The sequence below is a fragment of the Lepisma saccharinum genome, chromosome 15, assembly GCF_977018435.1.
Source record: "Lepisma saccharinum chromosome 15, izLepSacc3.1, whole genome shotgun sequence".
Taxonomy (NCBI): Eukaryota; Metazoa; Arthropoda; class Insecta; order Zygentoma; family Lepismatidae; genus Lepisma; species Lepisma saccharinum.
Genome location: NC_139243.1, coordinates 35,992,474 through 36,013,653, shown reverse-complemented (window position 1 = coordinate 36,013,653; position 21,180 = coordinate 35,992,474). Strand labels below are relative to the sequence as shown.

General features: G+C 36.6%; 1 protein-coding gene across 2 annotated transcripts in view; it reads left to right on the top strand.

Annotated features, from left to right (window-relative positions):
* Miro (mitochondrial Rho GTPase) overlaps nt 1-21,180 on the top strand; it is an 84,867-nt gene that overhangs the window by 44,088 nt on the left and 19,599 nt on the right. For both annotated transcript variants that reach the window (XM_083136805.1, XM_083136804.1), the window contains exons 10-13: nt 818-953; nt 4,266-4,396; nt 11,620-11,832; nt 15,153-15,349. In XM_083136805.1, coding sequence (XP_082992931.1) covers nt 818-953; nt 4,266-4,396; nt 11,620-11,832; nt 15,153-15,349 — 677 coding nt within the window. The remainder of the gene's footprint in view (nt 1-817; nt 954-4,265; nt 4,397-11,619; nt 11,833-15,152; nt 15,350-21,180) is intronic.

The following is a 21,180-nucleotide window of genomic DNA, read 5'->3' as shown; positions in this document are numbered from 1 at the left end:
ATAGTGCAGGGCAGCCCAAACTATGGCCTTTGGGTGACATCATGCCTTCCATTGCCTTTTATGTGGCCCACCTTAGTACCTACAAAACCACAAATTACATGCTGTAATATGGGCCGCGAACAATTACTCAAGTAGTTACTAGCCCTGCATGCAAATGTTATGTGCCTCTGGCATAGTAGAAATTAGGGATGGGACAGATTAATCGGTACGCTATCGGTATCGGCCAATATAAGCACATCGATTTATCAAGGGGTTCAGTTCATGGTGGAAGCACATAATGGTTCGGATAACACTTTAAAAGTAGGCATAATCACCACTTTATTTTCTGTCCATGAGTGTTTAAAATAATAATGATGGTAAAGCACTTCCAATTTTACACAATTTTCTGTTCAAAACCACTCAGTTCTCCTATATGATGAGAAATGTGGGTGATTATCCTTTGTTATACTCATGTGTTTTTCAGAGAGAGAGAGACATACTTCTACCACATTTTTCCACAAAATAATGCAAAATTACTTTCAAGATGTGAAATACACTCTTGCACACAATGTGTATAATCTATTTGTTCATATGGGTGACAATTATAAACATGCCTTGTAGGGTGGATTTTCTTGTGTGTAATAAGTGTAAAATCATATTTGAGATTTTATGCACCATAACAGTAAAATGTCATATTATATGCTAAAATTTAGTCTATTTGTGTACCTGAATTTTGATTATTTACACAAATGTGTGTGTAAAGATAATTAAGAAATATGCAATATAAGACTTATGTACATTTGATTTGAAATAATTCCTCCTGCTCATTCTTTTGTAGGGATGGATTACCCTTCAAGGTTTTCTCTGTCAGTGGGCTTTAATAACTTTATTGGATGTTGCAAGAACATTGGAATATCTAGCCTATCTTGGTTACAACATCACAGAAAATGAAAACCAGCTGTCGGCTATCCAGGGTAAGGTTTTCCTTATATAGGCTTTTCCAATAAGAACGATATGATTTTTCATGTTGAGCGGAATAAACAACGTGATTGATAATATAAGACGTAAGCGAGTTACTAAAGATATATCCGCGAAACTTACTTGTAAATGTTCTATTAATTTTGGTGGCCTCTACCACCATCCACTTGGGAACTCGATGCTTTACTGTTAGGTTGACTTCCGGTTCCTGTTGTTGTTTCCTCGACTACCGCTAGGGGTGCTGGTGTAGCCATTTCGTCTGCTGTGTGCGATGGGTTTGAGCTGTTGCAATAACGGGAGCCAAACCTGATGAGCCTGACTGCTGTCGATAATCAGTTCGTGTGGAAAGTGCATAATGGCATGCGTCTGTTTGATTTTGGTGTCGATTAGGGTGTGATGTATGCCTAACAAACTTTTTGGATCCTGTGTTTGTTGAACTTGAGGTGCCTTGCTAGTCCGGTAGTGGGTTGGGATTTTTTTGCATCCGCTAAGTGCTGTTGTGTACACTCGTTGACAGATCTGATGGATCTGCCAATGTAGTGTGAGTTGCACTCACACTGCACATTATATACACCTGGGTTGTCTAGTGGGGAAAGGAATGCCTAAGCCAACACAAGAGATCATGCCTTTCCCCACTAGACAACCCAGGTGTATATGAAGCCCAGTGTGCCCGACCCTGTGGCCGAGTGGTTAGCACATCGCGCTGCGACGCCAAGGGTCCCGGGTTCGAATCCTGGTCGGGCTTGGTTGTTTGTGAATGTCCATTCATCAATTTCATCATTTCATCACTCATCCCCATCTTCGCAAATTAGCCAAGAGGCACAAAACGCGAAGTAAAATAAACTAAATCAATCAATCAAAATGAAGCCCAGTGTGAGTGCAACTCACACTACATTGGCAGATCCATCAGATCTGTCAATGAGCATATACCACAGCACTTACGGATGCAAAAAAATCCCAACCCACTACCGGACTAGCAAGGCACCTAAAGTTCAACAAACACAGGATCCAAAAATTTTCATCAGTTAGGCATACATCACACACCCTAATCGACACCAAAATCAAAGAGACGCATGTGATTATGCACTTTCCGCACAAACTGAATATCAACAGCAGTTAGGCTCATCAGGTTTGGCTCCCGCTATTACAACAGCTCAAACCCATCGCTGCAGCAGACAAAATGGCTACACCAGCACCCCTAGCGGCAATCGAGGAAACAACAACAGGAACTGGAAGTCAACCTAACAGTAAAGCATCGAGTTCCCAAGTGGATGGTGGCAGAGGCCACCGAAATTAATAGAACATTTACAATTAAGTTTCGCAGATATATCTTTAGTAACTCGCTTACGTCTTATATGATATGATTTTACAATAAAATAAAATAAAAACTATTTGAGATACAAGTAAACTTTTTATATTATTTTGAAGCATAGTTTATTACATTATGTTTTGAATAACACATCATTTAAGTGTCCACCTTGACTTCGTGCACACGAGTGAATTTGATGAACCCAATTTTCGATGACTTTGTGCAATAACTCGGGCCTAATGTCATGAATGCAGCGTTTGATATTCAATCTTAATGCTGCAAGGGTTCATGGTCTGTTTGCATTGACTCTAGATTTCAAATAACCCCACAAAAAGCAATTTGAGGGAGTTAAATCACAACTTCTTGGAGGCCAACTAACAGTTGCATTTTTTGAAATTATCCTTTCACCAAACTGTTCTTGCAATACATTGATAGTGGCATTAGCAGTGTGACATGTGGCACTGTCTTGTTGGAACCACATGTCCTCATCAATTTAATCTAAATTTGGCCACAAAGATCTGTTAACATCAATCGGTACCGCTCACCAGTCACTGTAACTTCATCTCCTACCTTGTTTTGGAAAGAAAATGGTCCGATGATGCCACCATGCCATAAACCACACCATACAGTGACCTTTTGCGGATGCAAGGGCTTCTCTTATGGATTGTTTTCACACCAAAAACGACAATTTTGTTCGTTAACATATCAACTTAACCAGAAATGAGCTTCATCTGAGAAGATAATATTTTGCCCAAGTTCAATAGAATGTAGCAGGATAGTAGGATTCTTATCTTTTATGCCCTTATATGAATACTACATTTGTTCTATGGGTCTTCAGTTTCACCAGTACTTTGTATTTTTGGGATGAGGGTTGGTCAGCATGCTCTGCCCCTGACCTAGAAGGCTTTGTCAGAGGGCCATTTAACTACTCTTATTTTTCAACATAGTCCCCTGCAACTTTAATGCACTTTTCCAATCGGTACTCTAGGGCTTCAGTTCCAGCACAGGAAAAAATCTTCCGACTGCTCCTGAAACCATTCATTTACAGCATCCATTACTTCATAATCGCTGCTGAAACTCTTCTTACACAAGTCTTTTTTGAGATTTGGAAACAGTTGGTAGTTACTGGGGACTAGGTCCGGAGAATACAGTGGCTGGTCAATCAATTAAAATTGTTATTTGTGTATAGCACCCACTGCAATTTGGGATTTGTGAACTTGTGCATTGTCATGCTGATAGAGGATACCCCGGCAAGCTTTCTGTGCCTCTTTGTTTTGATAGCATTGCGTACTTTTTCAAGTTGGCTGGCATAGTAACACTGTGACTGTGGTGTGGTCTTCAAGGTATTCCACCAGCAGTATCCCCTTTGCATCCCAAAATAGGGAAGTCGTGACCGTGCCTTTGGACTGTCGAACCTTGAACTTCTTCAGTGCTGGGGATCCATGGTATTCCCACTGCATGCTTTGAATTTTTGACTCTGGATCAAAGTGGTGCACGATTGTATAAAACTTTAAATATATGTATCTAGATCTGATACTAATGTATTGTTTCCAGAAACATGAAGCATATTCAAATATTTGTACAAGAGCTACATGTACTTAACGTTACCTGTGAATCTGTCTTCTGTCGCCACACACATTCTTGTAAATTTTGATCATAAACCACATAAATCACATGGCACAACATTCCCATCTGAGACGTTGCATGGTGAAGTTGCAAGTTAGAGTTATGAGAAATGTATTCACTGTAACTTCTACTAAATAGTCAGAATTTCCACAATATCAGTGATATTTTGAGAAATGGAAATTCCATACTTTACTTTGAGTGCTTTTCCACCAGGTCAAGAAGTATGTGAATAACAAGAAAAATATCAACCCTTTTATTAAAGATTGTGAATTCTCACTTAACTGAAAAATTCAATTTAAGTGTTTTCTGAATATAAAAAGTGAAATTAGTTTATGGTAAACATGCATACTAATAATGGTGTATCATCTTTCAGTAACAAGGGAGAAAAATATTGACATTGCTAAAAAGCAGACAACTCGCAATGTGTATCAGTGCCATGTTATTGGACCAAAATGTTCCGGAAAGTCAATGTTGTGCCAAAGTCTGCTTGGGAAGTGCCTAGAGGTGAGTCTCAGTAGGATTATTGTTGTAATTTATCTGCACAGCCATCAGTACAAAATATTCTTTATAACAAATAAAAAAGACATGTACAATTAATTGAAACTAAATGTTTTGTTTTTCAAGGGACCAAAATGAAAGAACTTTAATTGTGAGAAAATTTAAAAATCTGGAAATGTAAAATCATGAGTTCGAAATGTATATACTTTCTATGTTTTGTATGTCTGGCACATACTTAATTTTTGGTTGATATAGTCAAAGTATTGTGTAAAGAGAAATACAGTATTAAGTTCCAGAACCACAAATATAAAAGAATTCCATATCTTTAGGGTTGAGACAAATTAATCACTATATACTTGATAGGCATTTTTTAAGGGTACCCATAAAATCAGGATGACAGATGTTTGGATGTCAAACCTAGTATGTTTTGAATACAACAGATAATCTGGATTTCTAAATATTCTGACATATCCTAATTACCAAATTTTCAAGATATTTGGATATCCTAATTATGCCTAATTTAATTAATTCAAATCTTTGTACATATCTGTTTTATGTGCTGTCCATGTATCATTATCCATTTATAGTATTCCTCACGCATACTTTATCCATAATGTCTGCATTGCTGCCGTAGGGATCCTGAACAAATTCATCATCCAACTAGTTTGTGTATTTTCCTTATAAACTTGACCTGTGATATCATGGGTAAAAATCAGAATAACAAAATATCCCATCATTATTTTCACAGCTACAGTAAATCTTAGGAGGAATGTTTAGATGCAGGATGTATGAGAATCCATGCAACAGATATCATGGACAAAGTATATGCACAGGATCCATAAAAATGGACAAACAAACCATTCAGATGATGGATTTGTTAAAAAACTGCACCTCAGATTTAGAGTGTAAATTGTGCAAACTATCTGGTCATTCATAGTATTTTCCAACGTAGGCATGTCAGTGTATTAAAAAAATAATACAATATTGTTACTATTAACCTTTATTTTCCTGTAGTTTACGGTTATTACAAGTATAAGAAAACAGTTTTTCTTTGTAAACTACAGGAAAATAATTCTACGATGCAAGCAATGCGTACATACAAGAAAAACTAATATTAACCTTTAGTAGACAGGAGTCTCTCATGCCTGTAAGGTTTAGAGGTTTGAGGTTTTCAAGGTTGTTCTTTTCAAATGGGCAGTGCTAAAAAACAAGTACAAGGAAAACTATTTGCCGTAAACAGTTGTAGGTTAGTTTTTCCTCCTTCTCACATTGTTGCGAGAAGGAAAATTATGGTAACCTGTTCCAAAAACAGAGGCTCAAACAGAGGCAGACAAAAGTTTAAAAAAAAAAAAAGTTTTTGTGAAATTTCAGGTTTGAAATATTTTTTTGTATATTTTGTCAAAAACCAAAAAAGTTGTAGTTTCTCAAAGAGTGGTTTTTTGTGCTAAGTAAAATCAACCAGGTTACATAGCCATTGCATGAATCAAGAGTCTACCTGCATTCATCTGGTTATATGCAGTAATTATGGAAGTGAACATTCATTTGCAATTTCATATTGGATCAGCAAAATGTTCAGAATTGGTCAATTTTCTATCAGTACTTTATCAGTATTGGCAAAACTTTCATACAAGCCTATCTCTAATATCCTATGACATAATACTGTGAAGCATAAATCTTGTACATTTGTATAGTGCCATTGCAATAGTTATTATAGTCTAACACATGAAATGCAAATTATTCACCTTATTTGTCAGAGCAGGAACACAAAAAACACTTAAAAGTAAAAAAAAGTTTCACTGGCTTTCTGCTGTCATTGTCAAGGATAAAATGTAGTTAAGATGAAGATGGGGAAGAGCAGATGTGTACTCTGTTGTAATGTTCAAGTATCATGTTGGTACAGTATTGGAAGAATCAGTAAGCCTATTGGTAATGATTCAAAGTGGTTTCAGATTGCAATATTCATATCAGATTAAAATATCTATAGCAGGGTGTCTACCAAAATGACAAATCCAAAATTCTTGACCCTTTTTTCCTTTTTCTTAACATTTATGTAGTCACTACCCCCTCCCCCTATGTGGGTATAGTTGAAAATCAAGAAAATTTGTATATATTTTTATTCAATGAAAAAAAAACCTACCACAAGGCCAGTCAAGATGAAAACTGAAGCTGTACTTTAACAACTAGCATTTTGTAGGTTTGGTGACTATTACTCACAATTCCAGAATATAAAAAAGATGTTAAAAAATTTAACGTTAAAACTGTACTTACGTATGCGAGTATGTTGTTCCTATTTACCTTTCTTTAGAACTACGTTTCGGGGACTACAAGGGCTACTATTTATATTTTGAGCCTTGGCAACACTGATTGAAGTTAGGCGATATTTGACGTTTGCACGGAATCGTCTGGCATTATTGACCATAACGTACTTCAAATGTTTTGTCAATAGCTTCATTTGTGTTGTTTATGTTGCCTTGTAGATTGCCCGACAACAATAAAATGGAATTAACTCGTGAACATTTTCGTGCGATGATTTTTTACGATTTTCGACGTGTATTATCAAGACAAGAGTGCATCGATCAACTTACTTCCACATTTGGCGATGAAGCCCCATCCTTTGCCACTGTGAAACGCTGGTATAACGAATTTAATCGTGGCCGCCATTCGCTCACCGACGAGATTCGCGAAGGTCGTCCAAAATCAGTTGTTGTTCAAGAAAACATTGATGCTGTGCAAAACCTAATACTGCAAGATCGTCATGTGACATACTGTGAGATTGAAGCAACCATAGGCATTAGTTCCACCAGCATATATAAAATATTACATGATCATTTAGCTGCGAGAAAGGTATGTTCTCGTTGGATCCCACACAATTTGACAAAAACTCAAAAAGACGCTCGCGTCAATTGGTGCAAACAAATGCTCAATAAATACAATCGTGGTGCTTCAAAAGACGTATATATAAGATTGTAACAGGTGACGAATCATGGATATATGCATATGAGCCGGAACGTAAACAGCAGTCGACTGTATGGGTGTTTCAAGATGAACCCAATCCAACAAAAGTTGTTCGCGCTCGAAGCACATTGAAACAAATGGTCGCCTGTTTTTTCGGGAAAACTGGTCATGTGTCAACTGTGCCTTTAGAGGAACGTAGAACGGTCAACTCTGAATGGTACACAACAATTTGTTTGCCAGAGGTCTTCGGTCAAATACGTAAAACAAACAAACGCCGTCGGATCATTCTTCATCAAGACAATGCCAGCTGTCACACATCTCGTCTAACAACCGACTTTATGAACAGTCAAAAAATCAAATTGATGGGTCATCCGCCGTACAGTCCTGATTTGGCACCCAATGACTTCTTCGTGTTCCCGAATGTCAAGAATAAATTGCGTGGACAACGATTTTCGTCGGCGGAAGACGCCGTTGATGCGTTCAAAAACCATATTATGGAGGTGTCTCAAGAAGATTGGAAAAACTGCTTTGAGAAATGGTTCGAACGAATGCAAAAGTTTATTGACCATAAAGGAGAATACTTCGAAAAACAATAAAGCAGTTTTCAATGCCAAATTCCTGTTTTTTCATTGTTAGGCTCAAAATATAAATAGTGACCCTCGTAACTATCCCTTCTTCAGGTTCATCTAAAAAACTAGGTACTTAACATGGTACCACGTCAAAATGTAATAAAAGGATTGTGGGCAAGGGTTGGTGTGGATACATTTAAGATATTATATCCCCCCTCTTGATGAGGAAAGCCCCAAAGAATGTGGAAAAATACTTTACTGATTATAAGAAAGGAAAAACGACTAAGGAAATACCAGAAAGACAGAAAGGAGTGTATCGAATAGAATGTCAATGTGGGAAGGAATATATAGGACAAACTGGTCGAAATATGGGTAAAAGATGGAGCGAACATGAAAAATATATAAAAGAAAAAGTTCCCAAAACAGGTCTCGCGGAACACATTTTGGAAAGCAGACATAGAATTGTAAAAAAGGAAATCATTAGATTGGAAAAGAGAAAGTTAGGAAGAAATGTGTAGGAAACAGCGAATATTTGTAGAGGGGGGAAGAATAATCTTAACAGAGATGAAGGAAATTTAGAAGAAGGGTGGATCAATTTCCTCAAAAAAAATGGGATAAAACCCGTAAGATTCAACCCAATATCGGTTTCCACGTCACTCTGGAAGTTATCCAAGCTGCTCGAGAAGAACGAGAATTTACGTTGGATTTGTGACGAGATAGTAAGGGGGAAAGAAGAAAATAAAGTGGAGAGGAAAGCGTTTGTGGAAGAGTGACCTTCAAGTAGATTAGGAAACACAGTTGAGCAGGAAAAGCCAAACCTGCAAGTTGTACATAGTGATACATGCAGGTTTTTAGTCTTTTAACGTTCTTAACATAGGAATAGGGTAATTGTGCAAGTTTTTAGTGAACGACTAATTTTTTTAATACGTCTAGAGGGGGGATATAATATCTTAAATGTATCCACACCAACCCTTGTCCACAATCCTTTTATTACATTTCGACGTGGTACCATGTTTTTTTAGCCGAACCTGAAGAAGGGGATAGTTAGTCCCCGAAACGTAGTTCTGAAGAAAATAAAATAGGAACAACATACTCACATACGTAAGTACAGTTTTAACGTTAAATTTTTTAACGTCTTTTTTATATTATGTATGTTAACAAGAGATTTAGACTTGCTTTAGTTATTAACCTTTACTTTCCCAATGGTCTATGAGTGTTCCATCCACAATATAACCAGAGTTGCCTGATGGCACACTCATGGACCATCGTGCTAATTAAACAATTTATGTGCTTTTAGGGCCTTCATACTTGTATGTGAGGTTGTAAACGCTGACAGATGTTCAGATAAAACTTTGAAATGTCATTTGGAAGAAAACCCACATACCCAGGACCCCCCCCCCGACTCCAAAGTTACGTATGGAAGCTGGCTCGAATTTCAAATTTGTACACTTATTTGACATAAAATGTTATAACTCGTAGACTATTTGACCAATCTACTTCAGGTAACTTTTGTTTAGCCAATAAGAGGGGTTGGGTGGGCCGCAGCCCCCAACTTTCAATTAAAAAATCATAAAAATGGGGAGTTTGCCCCCTCTTCCCCTGCTATTTTTGGAAGGGGAGGCCTTATTTTCAAAGAATGGTCCTTTCTCAACGGAATGAAAGTCATTTCATGTTTCTGGGTGCATTACATTATAGAATATGTGAAAAAACTCCCCATTTTCATGATTTTTTTCATTGCAAGTTGGAGGCCGTAGCCCACCCAACCCCTCTTATTGGCTTTGGCATTTTGATTTCTGCACGGTTGCATGCTCTGATGTTCTAGCTGCAAAACAAAAGTGACCTGAAGTAGATTGCTCAAATAACGTTTTTCTGAAATAAGAGTAAAATTTAAAAATCCAGCGCAAAGGCGGAGACCAGAGAGAGATTACTTTCGAAAACCCGTTCGGCAGTCTAAAGGTTAATGCATGTAAAAATTAATGCTTCAGACTTCATTTTGGATGGGGAATGGCCACATTACATTATTTAATATTTTTACTAAACTTCACATACACAACAATGTAATTTTTATGAAACAAAGTGAACAAATCTTAACCACAACCCAATACAATTTTAGATTTCCAAATATTAAATTTTATCATATTCCAGTACAGGTATATAACAATGTACCAGGTAACCAAGAAAGTTCATGCGGTTTTTACAACTGCCCGTAGTTTTCGTGGGGTAGTACGCAGTTCAGCCACCAGGGGTACATGTATGTGTGATTGGCGGAAAGCTCATTCCTTGGCACGTTGGCTAACGTAGATAACAGGTCGCAGTCGATAGTTCGGGAGCAAGTATTCGCAGTGAACCATGGCTGTGTCGAATGCAGTAATCAGGGCGTGTTTACTGTATGAGTACAAGTTGGGCACAAAAGGAGCGGAAGCAGCAAGAAAAATATGTGCAGCGTTTGGAGAAGGTACAATTAGTGAAAGGACAGTGCAAAAGTGGTTTCAGACCTTCTCGAGTGGCGATGAGACACTGGCAGACAAACCTCGAACGGGCAGACCGAAATCTCTCGATGTGGACCAACTGAAGGCAGCAATTGAAGAGGATTCAAGTCAAACGTGTCAAGAACTCGCTCAACGATTTGCGGTAAGTGCTGAAACAATTCGTGTGCACTTGCATGAGCTTGGCAAATCATGGAAACTGAGTAAGTGGGTCCCGCACGAGCTGACTGCTGCGAACCGTCTCCAACGACTGAACATTTGCGCTTCCTTGCTCACTAGGAACAACAACTGTCCAATTTTGGACCGCATTTTGACGTGTGATGAAAAGTGGGTAATGTGCGATAACAAGAAATGCTCATACCATTGGCTATTGTCAAATGACACCATACCTTGATCTGCAAAACCTGCTCTTCATCAGCGGAAGGTGCTGCTGTGTGTCTGGTGGACTACGGCAGGGATTGTGCATTATGAGTTCTTGGAAAGTGGTAAAACCATCAACAAAGAGGTGTACTCCGCGCAATTGCAAAGAGTGGCGGAACAGCTTGCAAAAAAACAACCTGCATTAGTGAATAGGAAGCATGTTCTTTTCCACCAAGACAACGCTAAACCGCATACAGCAAAGATGACCCTGGATGTGATTTCTTCTCTCGGCTGGGAACTTCTGCCACATCCAGCGTATTCACCCGACATCGCTCCATCAGACTACCATCTTTTTTTGTCTATGGACAACCATATGCGCAATCAACATTTCCAAACTCGCGAGAAGGTTGAAAACGTGGTGGTGCAGTTTTTTGCGGCCCTACACAAAGACTTTTTCAAACATGGCATCTACAGGCTTGTACAAAGATGGGAGAAGGTTGTAGAAGCGGATGGTGGATATTTTGCAGAATAAATATAAGGTAAACACATTTGTTTTGGACCCTTTCTTCTTTGTACTAAAACCGCATGAACTTTCTTGGTTACCTAGTAAATTCAATATACTGTAAAAAATATAAAAAATTCTTGACCACAAGCATAATTTATTGACTTTTTCTTGACTTTCTTGACCTACCTGTTGATTTTTTGACGGCATTCTTCACTGGTAGACACACTGTATAGTCATGACTGCATAAATTTAATTCTGTCAATACCAAATATAATTTTATTTTGAATTCTCTTTGTTAGTTTTAGAATTTTAGCTAGGAACATATTGCAGACAGGTCTTACTTACTTCTTGCAGGACACACATGTTTCAGAACTTGAGAATACTGCAAGATACATTGTAAATACTGTTCAGGTGTACGGGCAGGAGAAATACTTGGTCCTGCAGGAGGTTGATGTCAGAAACATTTCTGATCCTTTGTTCCCAGCTGAGGTCCAGTGTGATGTCGCTTGTTTAGTGTATGATGTATCGGATCCAAGATCGTTTGAATATATTGCCAGGATATATTTGGTAAGTGATAATTGGGGAGAAAATCAAACAATTTCAGACGTTGATTGATCGAAGAGGTGGTATTGATTTCCTAGTAGATATGCTAATAATTTCTATGAAGGCAGTGTATCTGTAAATTATCTTTAAATTGTGACTAATCACATATTTATTTATCAAGAAAGTGGATTATACAGTAAAACTTCTCAATACCGGACAAGCCTGGGGGAAAAATAAATGTTCGTTATTAAGAAGTGTCTGCTATTCAGAAAAAAGTGTAGGATGTTACACAATCGGATAAGCATATTACAGTACGTACTTTACGAACATGTTTTTTTTCCCTACATTCAAGGAACAGAATACTGTACTACATATGGTGAATTTAAATTTACTAATGTATCCCTACATACATTACAAATTTCAAAAAAGAAAATACAGTACACGTAGTGTAATCCACTTCTCAAGATAACCACAAAGAATACTGTCTGCACTTTTAAAAAGAAATACATTCGGTGTAACATGAAACAATGCACGCTAGTTCGAAATACTGGCCATTGTTGTGTTGAATTCCAGGAATTGCAACCGTTTTCTTTCAGACTGTCCGTTATTAAGAAGTTTTATTTGCGTTGGGGAGGTAGTTTTCAGTGTCTACATCCGTTATTGAGAAGTAATATTGCCATTAAACTCCATGTATTTCTGCCGGGGAATTTAAAAGTGTCTATAATTTAGAGGTGTCCGTTAGGAGAAGTTTTACTGTAGAAACCCCGATTTTACGTTCCTAGATTTCACATTTTAAGTTTTTTCAGCATGGTTCCCTGAAATACCCAAAATCGAGGTTCCACTGTAATTCAGTTTTGTATTAAATAAGTGACATTTGTATACATGGTGTCCCTAAAGTCACTATTTCAATGAAAATATTGATATGTATCTTCATGAAATATGTGAACATCTTTCGCGGAAGATTGATAGGTAGGAGTCACCAAAAACTGGGAAACATAATCACCTGATCAAACCCTCTTTATGCTTCTTGTCATGGGGATTCGTCAAATCAAAGGTTTATAGATGTAAAGCCAGTGGCCTAGTGGAGCTACTTGGGTCATATTAGGGTAACAGCAAACCTTTTTAGTCTAAGTTTCACAACACTACTGATTGATATAGTTTTTTGTCCTTGGTGGAGGTCATACGAAGTTATGTTACATGGCAGTAGACATCTTTGCATTCATTCATGGACATAGGAGTGTTGGTATATCTGTCGATTTATGCAATATTATTTTTAATATCGTAACATACCCCAGCGGTGCGGGTAGAATCATGCCTGAACTTGCATCTCGATTTTGTTGATGACAGAGGTTTTGACAGGAAGCGGGATGATGCCGACCTTAAGGGGGAGGTGAGTGAGAGGAAACAAAACTAGGAGGATCGAGATGAACAAGGTCTTTTGTTGGTCATCGCAAGAAGGAGTAAGACTGGTGGAATAGAGGCTACTCGCACCGAACAGGGTACGTTATTCCTTATTCCTGTAACCTGCTATTCTCAGTCAGAAGGATTGGGACAAAACATCTGTTATGTCTTTTAATTACTTATGCTAGATTATTTACCTCACCTCTGGCCCTTTTAGGGCCGTCGCAGCAAGCAAATGTTGTTATTTGTTATTTGGAGAATGAGTTGGTTTGATCTCCCATTCTACAGGGAGACAGGATAGAACGTTACGATATGTCCATGGAAGGAGATGGTGACTTTAGGGACACTCAGTATATAATCAGTACTTCATTAGTTACTGGTATCTATAATTTTATAGCAGTAACTTATTGGCAGCAGTGGCAGAAGATGCACATTAAAATTTTTCAGAAACTGTTGAATTTTATTAGAGCTAAGCTGGTACCGATGTAACAATATTGGCAGATACTAGTGGTATCGATATTGGAAGATATATCATCTAGAATGTAATCACTGTTACCAGCCAATGCTTGTCTGGTATCCAAGTGTCTCATTAATCTGAAAATCCTTCACGACACTCGCTGAACCTAAATATTCTGAAATTATACAAAATGCATAATTTTCATTACTTTTAGAACAACATTGTGGAGAGATAGATGGATTTTGTGATTAAATTATTATCTTATGTGTATTATAAATAATCGAAAGCAAAACTGGTAGATTGCTGATATAGCAATGGAAAATAATGCAATTTTGCATTGTTTTTTCGATTTTATATATGCAGAAAACATACTTGTGATATATCATTGCATGCATGTAAACATGCAAATGCAAGAAAAAATGTTGTGATGTTTTTGATTTGAAAAATCAGGTTATCTGTGCATGATGATTAACCTATACATATATGTATGTGTTGTGATTAGGGCTGAGCCTGATTTGATACCAATGTATCAGTATCTGATGGAATTAATCACTGATACTTTCCACAATAGTCAGTGTGTCTCATGGAGTCTGTAAAAATGTAGCAGGCTGCTTTGTGGAATCTAAATATCCTGGAAATTGTACATAATTTTCATTATTTTTACCACAATGGATTTTATGATCGATTGTCTCGTGAAATTATAAATATTTTATAAGTTTTCCGTTGCTACTATACATGGTTATTCACAATTTGTTACCTAAAACTAAAATTAAATAACTCCATTTGTATAATACACTTACATAATTTATTTACTGCATTAAAATCTACATAACTTCAAGTTTCTTATAAATGTTCGATTTGGCTCCCTTTTGTCACTCGGGAAATATCCTACCAGTATGATATAAGCATGATTTTGTTCTCTGTGTGCAACACAGCCAGGGTTGATAAAATGATTGCACAAGGATTTAACAGTCTTTGCTTGATGCAGAATTTTCTGATACGTAGTGCTGAAACCCCTTTGAACAGTAACTACGGACTGTGTTTCATGGAGCCGCAGACAACACTACACGTGCTCTACTCTAAGAGTCCATGTCAACTGGTTTATTGGTCATGTAGTCACCTGTAACAGAGCAACTGACCTCTGGTGGCCTAGAAATGAAACTTCATGGTATGGCACATATTTACGTAGAAACCGCATTTGAATGAATATTGAATAATACTTTCAGAGTTAGTCAGATTTAGTTTTAGCTAACTAATTTGGAAAACCTGTATTAAAGCAATATATTATAAATAATGTGAAAGATTTTGGTTTGTTAGAGTTTTCAAGTATAGGTATCTGTGAGAATTCATAAGAGTAAAGTCCAAAGTGGTATCAGGTCTGCCCTAGTTCTGATGAATGAGTTCTCGAAAAGTTGAAAGTGTGTTTTGGTGTATTGTTAGTAAGTATTAAGAAAACATTCTTATCTGTACTTCTTTCTGATTGCAGAAATATTATGTTGAAACCAAAATCCCTGTACTAATAGTTGCCAATAAAGCAGATTTAGAAGAAGTGGCACAGGAGTACTTACTCCAACCTTCAAGTTTTTGCAATAAACACAAGTTGCCTCCACCACAGATCCATTCCTCATCACGGAGAGTGAAGAAGGATATTTTTATTAAGTTAGCAACAATGGCTGCATTCCCGTAAGTAAAGATATAAACTTTTCTCAAATAATAGTTTAAAAATATTTTTTGAAAATATATCTGTATGTATGTAACTATGATAATTGTATTTGTATATATGCATACTTCCTTAATCTTGGATTTCATGATCCTTTTGTAGAGTGAGATGTAGACCTGAGCTGATACTGATTCCAATCCCAATAATCGTACCAGTTCTGACTGATACGGATGCTTGAAATTGTAAAAATTAAAAGTTGTTCAAAATATTAATTTATATTAGTGTGTGTTCCACTCCAATTATATGCATCAATTTACCAAGAGTTTTGCTTTAAAATATTCAAGAATTACTTCAGAACATTAAAATACATGTTATGTAATCACAAAATCTCATTTTCACACAAATTGGTGAATTATGGAGTGCTGCATGGGACCACTTTCGCTTGCTCACTTTTTCGAGTCTCCCTTCTTGAGCGTACCACACTCGTACTGGAATCATTTGGCAATGTCCTGTGTTTCATAGCCTAATAAGCAACATTGTCAACCTAAATCCCATACGTGGAAGGAAACCACTCTGTGCAATTACAATTCTAAATGATAATTCCATACATTATTATGTAAGACTCAAATGCGATATGCATAAGAGTATGCATACTGATAATGTGTGAATTGCTCACAATCTAATATCAACTAAAGGTTAAAAGATTAAAAATCAGTAACTTATGTGTGTGAGCATGAGATTGGTCAAAAAACGTTTCGAAGGTTATACTACCTCCTTCTTCAGGTTAATGCAATGTGTTCAGACACCTGACATGGTGCCTCGTCGAGAACCTAAATCCTCAACCAACACTTTCTCGATGAGGCACCATGTCAGGTGTCTGAAAACATCACGTTAACCTGAAGAAGGAGGTAGTATAACCTTCGAAACGTTTGAACAATCTCATGCTCACACATGTAAGTTACTGATTTTTAATCTTTTAACCTTTAGTTGATAAGAGTATGCAATATCTACAGACCAAAACGTAAAATGGAACCCTTGGATATACATGCTGACAGACCTGCCAAATATCATATCACAGTGGAACAAGTATGTGTACATCATTGTTCACTTACCAAAAAGGATAATCATATTCTGCAAAATAATAAAATGCAGTTATAGCATCGTTTTAATGTGACAATAATCTTAGAAACTTGAAATGTCAGCCCAGGTAGTTTCAGCTCATAATCGTAAATAAATAATCGCAAATAAATAAATAAATAAATTTCATTTTTGTATATCACAGACATACAAAACTGCATTTTAACATGGAGACTTGTGTTCACTTAATTTTCAATTTCACTGTATCTTTTACTTCACGGTCCATATTTGAGGACCCACTATCACAGACAAATCACATAAATACGTGAGAGTTCGAGTGTATTCCACCTGATTGAACATTTTTTGCTCAAGCGAAAGAGCTATGAATTCTGTATGCCATTTAGCATTGCCTGTGTAAACTACTGAGCACTCAAGCGAAAAGCCCTCATTGTAGTACTCTAGTGTATAATAAAATAGAATTTTGCATAATTTCCAGGATAATAGGACTCAGCAAAAGTGTTGCAAGACATTTTTGCAGACGCTGTGAAAGACCAAAATGCCAGAAAAGTATCAGCTGGTATTAGTAAATAAGTTCCAACCGATATTTTCAGATAATGATACCAGTGGTATCAGCTGATACTGATATATCAGCAGTGGTATCAGCTCATTCAAAGTCACAGACTATACTAGGTTAAGGACCATAAGTTCATTATAATCATTGTTTTAACATTACCAGTAAGTTACTTTTTGAAATGAGTAACTGTAACTCAATTGCTTTTTCAAGTAACAAGTAACAAAAGTAAGTTACTTTCACAGTTCTCTTCTGTACCTATCAGCAGTAATGACTAAAATTATGGCTTGCTGGAAAGAAACAGAAAAAGAATGTTAATCTTTACAGATATGCATTTGTTAAATGTTTTGCACAACATAATTTATTTTCAACTAGAATGGTTTAATTTAAATTATCCTACCTCTATATTTTATTTAAACATATGGGATTTATTATAATTTAATGGATATTAATTTTAGTTTTACATGAACATCGGTAAACATACAGTTCAGAAATGCAACATGCTTTACGAGTTGTAACTGAAATGCAATGAAGTAGCTGACAGTTTTTGAAGTAACAGTAAGTGAGTTGCTTTTTCAACAACTGTTACTGTTACTCAATTACATTTAACAATGAAAGTTTGAAACACTTATTTTAACATGGAAAGAAAGGGGAATGCAGAGTAACAAACAATGAGAACAAATATTAGAGAAGTTAGTGCTAGAATTCCAGGCAATGTGTAGAAGCTATTCCTTTCACTGTGACGTTTTTCTGCGCGGATCGTAATAAACGGTATTACGTTAAAGTACCGCGTAGAAAAGCCTCACATTTCCTCCACAAATCGTCGGTACGCCTTGCGTCTGTGTTGTTGTATGTTGGTTGAGCGACTGACCACTAGAGGTCTCCACTGGCCTTTCTTTTGTGCTGCGATTACGAGCGAGGAAGCTCCGCAGTCCTGATTCACCTGGCAGTCTTGATTCAGCTTGGAGTCTCGAACCAGCGACCGTGCCTTGAAGTAGACGGGAGAGACGACGTGTGTTCTGAGAGGAACAGTGACTCGCCGGACGAGACTTATCTATCTACCGTCAGTTACACGTTGTAGTATTGGACTCTCCTTTTTCTACTCGGACTACTATGAAAACTGGTTCATTTTATTGTACCCGATTGGCAGTAAAGAGGTAGAAGAACTGCATTTTTTTGGGGGGGAAGGAGTGAATGCGGTGAGCGGACTTCACTTTGACTTTTGGACAGCTTACTCGACGTTTTCTTCAGTGCACGATTCGTTGCTAGGACCATGGAGTTACAAATGGGACATGACGATGAAGGAAGATTGAGTGGCAGCACACGGGATTGTGTACGAGTATGAAGACTACCAAGGGAAGGCACCATATCCATATTTGACTCCATACTAAAGAAGTTCAATAGGTCAGTGAGGACGAGTTTGTCCCGACTGTTGAGGTATGTACTTTTCAACCCACCTTTTTGCATAGATGACAGTGAAGTGTGCGAGATAGATGTACGTCTTTCTGAACCGAGTTAGGAGTTTAAAAAATGGAAAGAACGAGTGACAAATGTCATACGACTCAAATGGTGGACAAAACAACGATGCATTAGTGGCCAAATGAGTCTTCGTCGCGATTGATCTTGTGGAAAGTAAAAGCGGCGTTCAATCTTTAATTTTTTTGTAAGCAAGGCAGGTCCTAGCGGAATTTAATAAAGTATCACAGGGAATGGGGAAATACAATTAAAATAATTGTTGGTTGGCACAGGGACGGATAAAATATTCTCTCGTATACGTTGATAATAAAAATAAAAAAAAGAGAAAAAGGAATGCGAGCACCAAAGGTAAAAAGGGGGGGAAATTTGTTACAAAGGAAATGTGTAGGATTCACATACTGCTAAAGATTGACCTTGTAAATTTAAATGGTGCGAATGCATGCGTGTTCTGATGATTGTCTTTTTTTTTTTTTTTTTTTTTGCTCCCTTGCTGTTTAATGTATAGACCTTCGTAGTAAAAATAATTGTTGGATTTTTTGAAACTTTATTGTGAGAATCAAATGAGAGAAATTGTTAATGTTGTTTAATGTACATGTTTGTTGACTGAAATGCTAATCGATCTACGCTGCGGGGTTAGCATAATAAACTTTGACTAAGTGTCTCAAACTAAATATTGCATTATATGTTGACCTTTTTTCCAAAGAAAGAAAAATTGCCTTTTTTTGTATTACAAGCTGGTCGAACTGTATTGTAACAATTGTTCGGAGACGGACTCGTGGTTATATTCACTCGTGATTTAGAGTTAATTTTCCCAGAAATTCTTGAATGTATTTTTGCATTGAATTTATGTTTCAACCTATCCTGTTTATCCGGATTGCATACCACGTTAAATTGGGTTCTCATTAGAGACTGAGGTGACAGTGCTAAACACTTGTCATTAACCTCATAAGACCGTGACTTTTGTAACTGATTGGTTTTTTGTTTTTTTTTAGCGTACGTATAATAAATTGGTCCACGGACTATTCCCGCGTCTTCCTAAATTTTGATTGTTGTTCTTACGTACGCAACCATCACGTTACATCACTTAGCCTCATTAAATCATCCTAATTAACTTCTTAAAGCCAAAGTAACAAATATTAAAAGCTTACGTACTGAGAAACTTGGAATGCAAATATTGATGACAAACTTAAAAGCTTCAATATTTGCTGCCTCAGTAGCAGAGGGTATTGAGTGATTGACTCAAATTCTTACCACCAATGTATCATGGTCTGTGTGCTTCTTTGTGTCTCTTCATCAATTACATCTAATCATGTATTACCATCATTTTGATTAGCCACAAATAGGAGAAAAGCAATTCACAATAAAAAAAAATTAAAAAAAGTTTCTTTGACATTTATACATCTCCATACCTCCTATATGCCTTCATGGCTTGGTGCAAAACCTTACTTTTTTTACTTTTTACTTTCCATAGAAATTGAATTTTATTACAGATAACAAATTTTAAACACCATGATAACAAGTAAAACACTCTATGTGGCAAGGATTTGAACTGTTTTGGGACAATATACTATCGAGTAGGTAAACTTTATTGTGAGTATCATAACACCAATTGTTCAGATAGTTCACATTCCTGTTTCTCTATGTATTTGAATTTTCTTTCTTGCGTGCAGAATTTCTCCTTGCCTGTAACTAATGAAGGGTTACAAAATTTATACACAAACATTTTCTTTTCCCCACATAATCATCCTTCTATAAGTTACATTGGGTTCATATTCATTCATATAATTTACTAGCATGATAACTAGTGTGTTCTTGTTTTGGGGATATGGGAGTGTTTTTATTAGGACTGAGCTGGTACTGATGCCACGCAAAGTATTGGTTGGAATTTATTTACCAATATCAGCCAATACTTTTCCAGCATTTTGTTCTTTCATGCATTCCACAAAAATGAGGTGCAACACTTTTGCGGAGTCTAATTATCCTGGAAATTATGCAAAATTCAAACTTTATTATTCTTTTGGTCCAATTTTGCTTGAAAAACTTACTTGTGATTACATAACATCTATTTTAATATTACGATGTAATTCTTGAATATTTTAAAACATGGTGGCTACTAACAGGGAATTCCTTGAATTCCGGGAATTATGCATGAATTTTTCTCCGTAGATGTGAAAACTTGCAACTTTTATTCATCCAAATCCTATCGAATTTATACATATTTATAAATACCCTGACAAGTTTTTCACACTTTAGCTTTTATTTTTATTGAGGAAGGAAAATAACAGAAAGCTGCATGAAAAATGAAAGAGAATTCTCTCAAGCCATTTACTTTGTTAGTGTCCTTTGCAGAACAATATATCTGACGGAAGATTATTGCAAGGTAAGATATCTTGAAATTGATTAGGTAAATTTGAGTTTGAAATTAATTCTTACACAAAATTCTTGTACAGTTAACCATTTTTCCTAGATTAGTATATCCCGTAACATTTGTGACTTGTGTTTGTAGATGTATTTAGAGCATAATTGTGTGAAATGGCAAGTGTTAATATGTTTGTTTGTGTCTGTATGTGGGTGGTAGGAGACTAATTCTTAACGTTAAAATAGATAAAACATTTTCTTGTACCCTTGAATTTTTGGAAAGTTTGACTTGAAATCAGGGAATTATACTTGAATTTTATCATGGTGCTAGGGTAGACACCCTGTTAAAGCTAATTTCTTGGTAAATTGGTG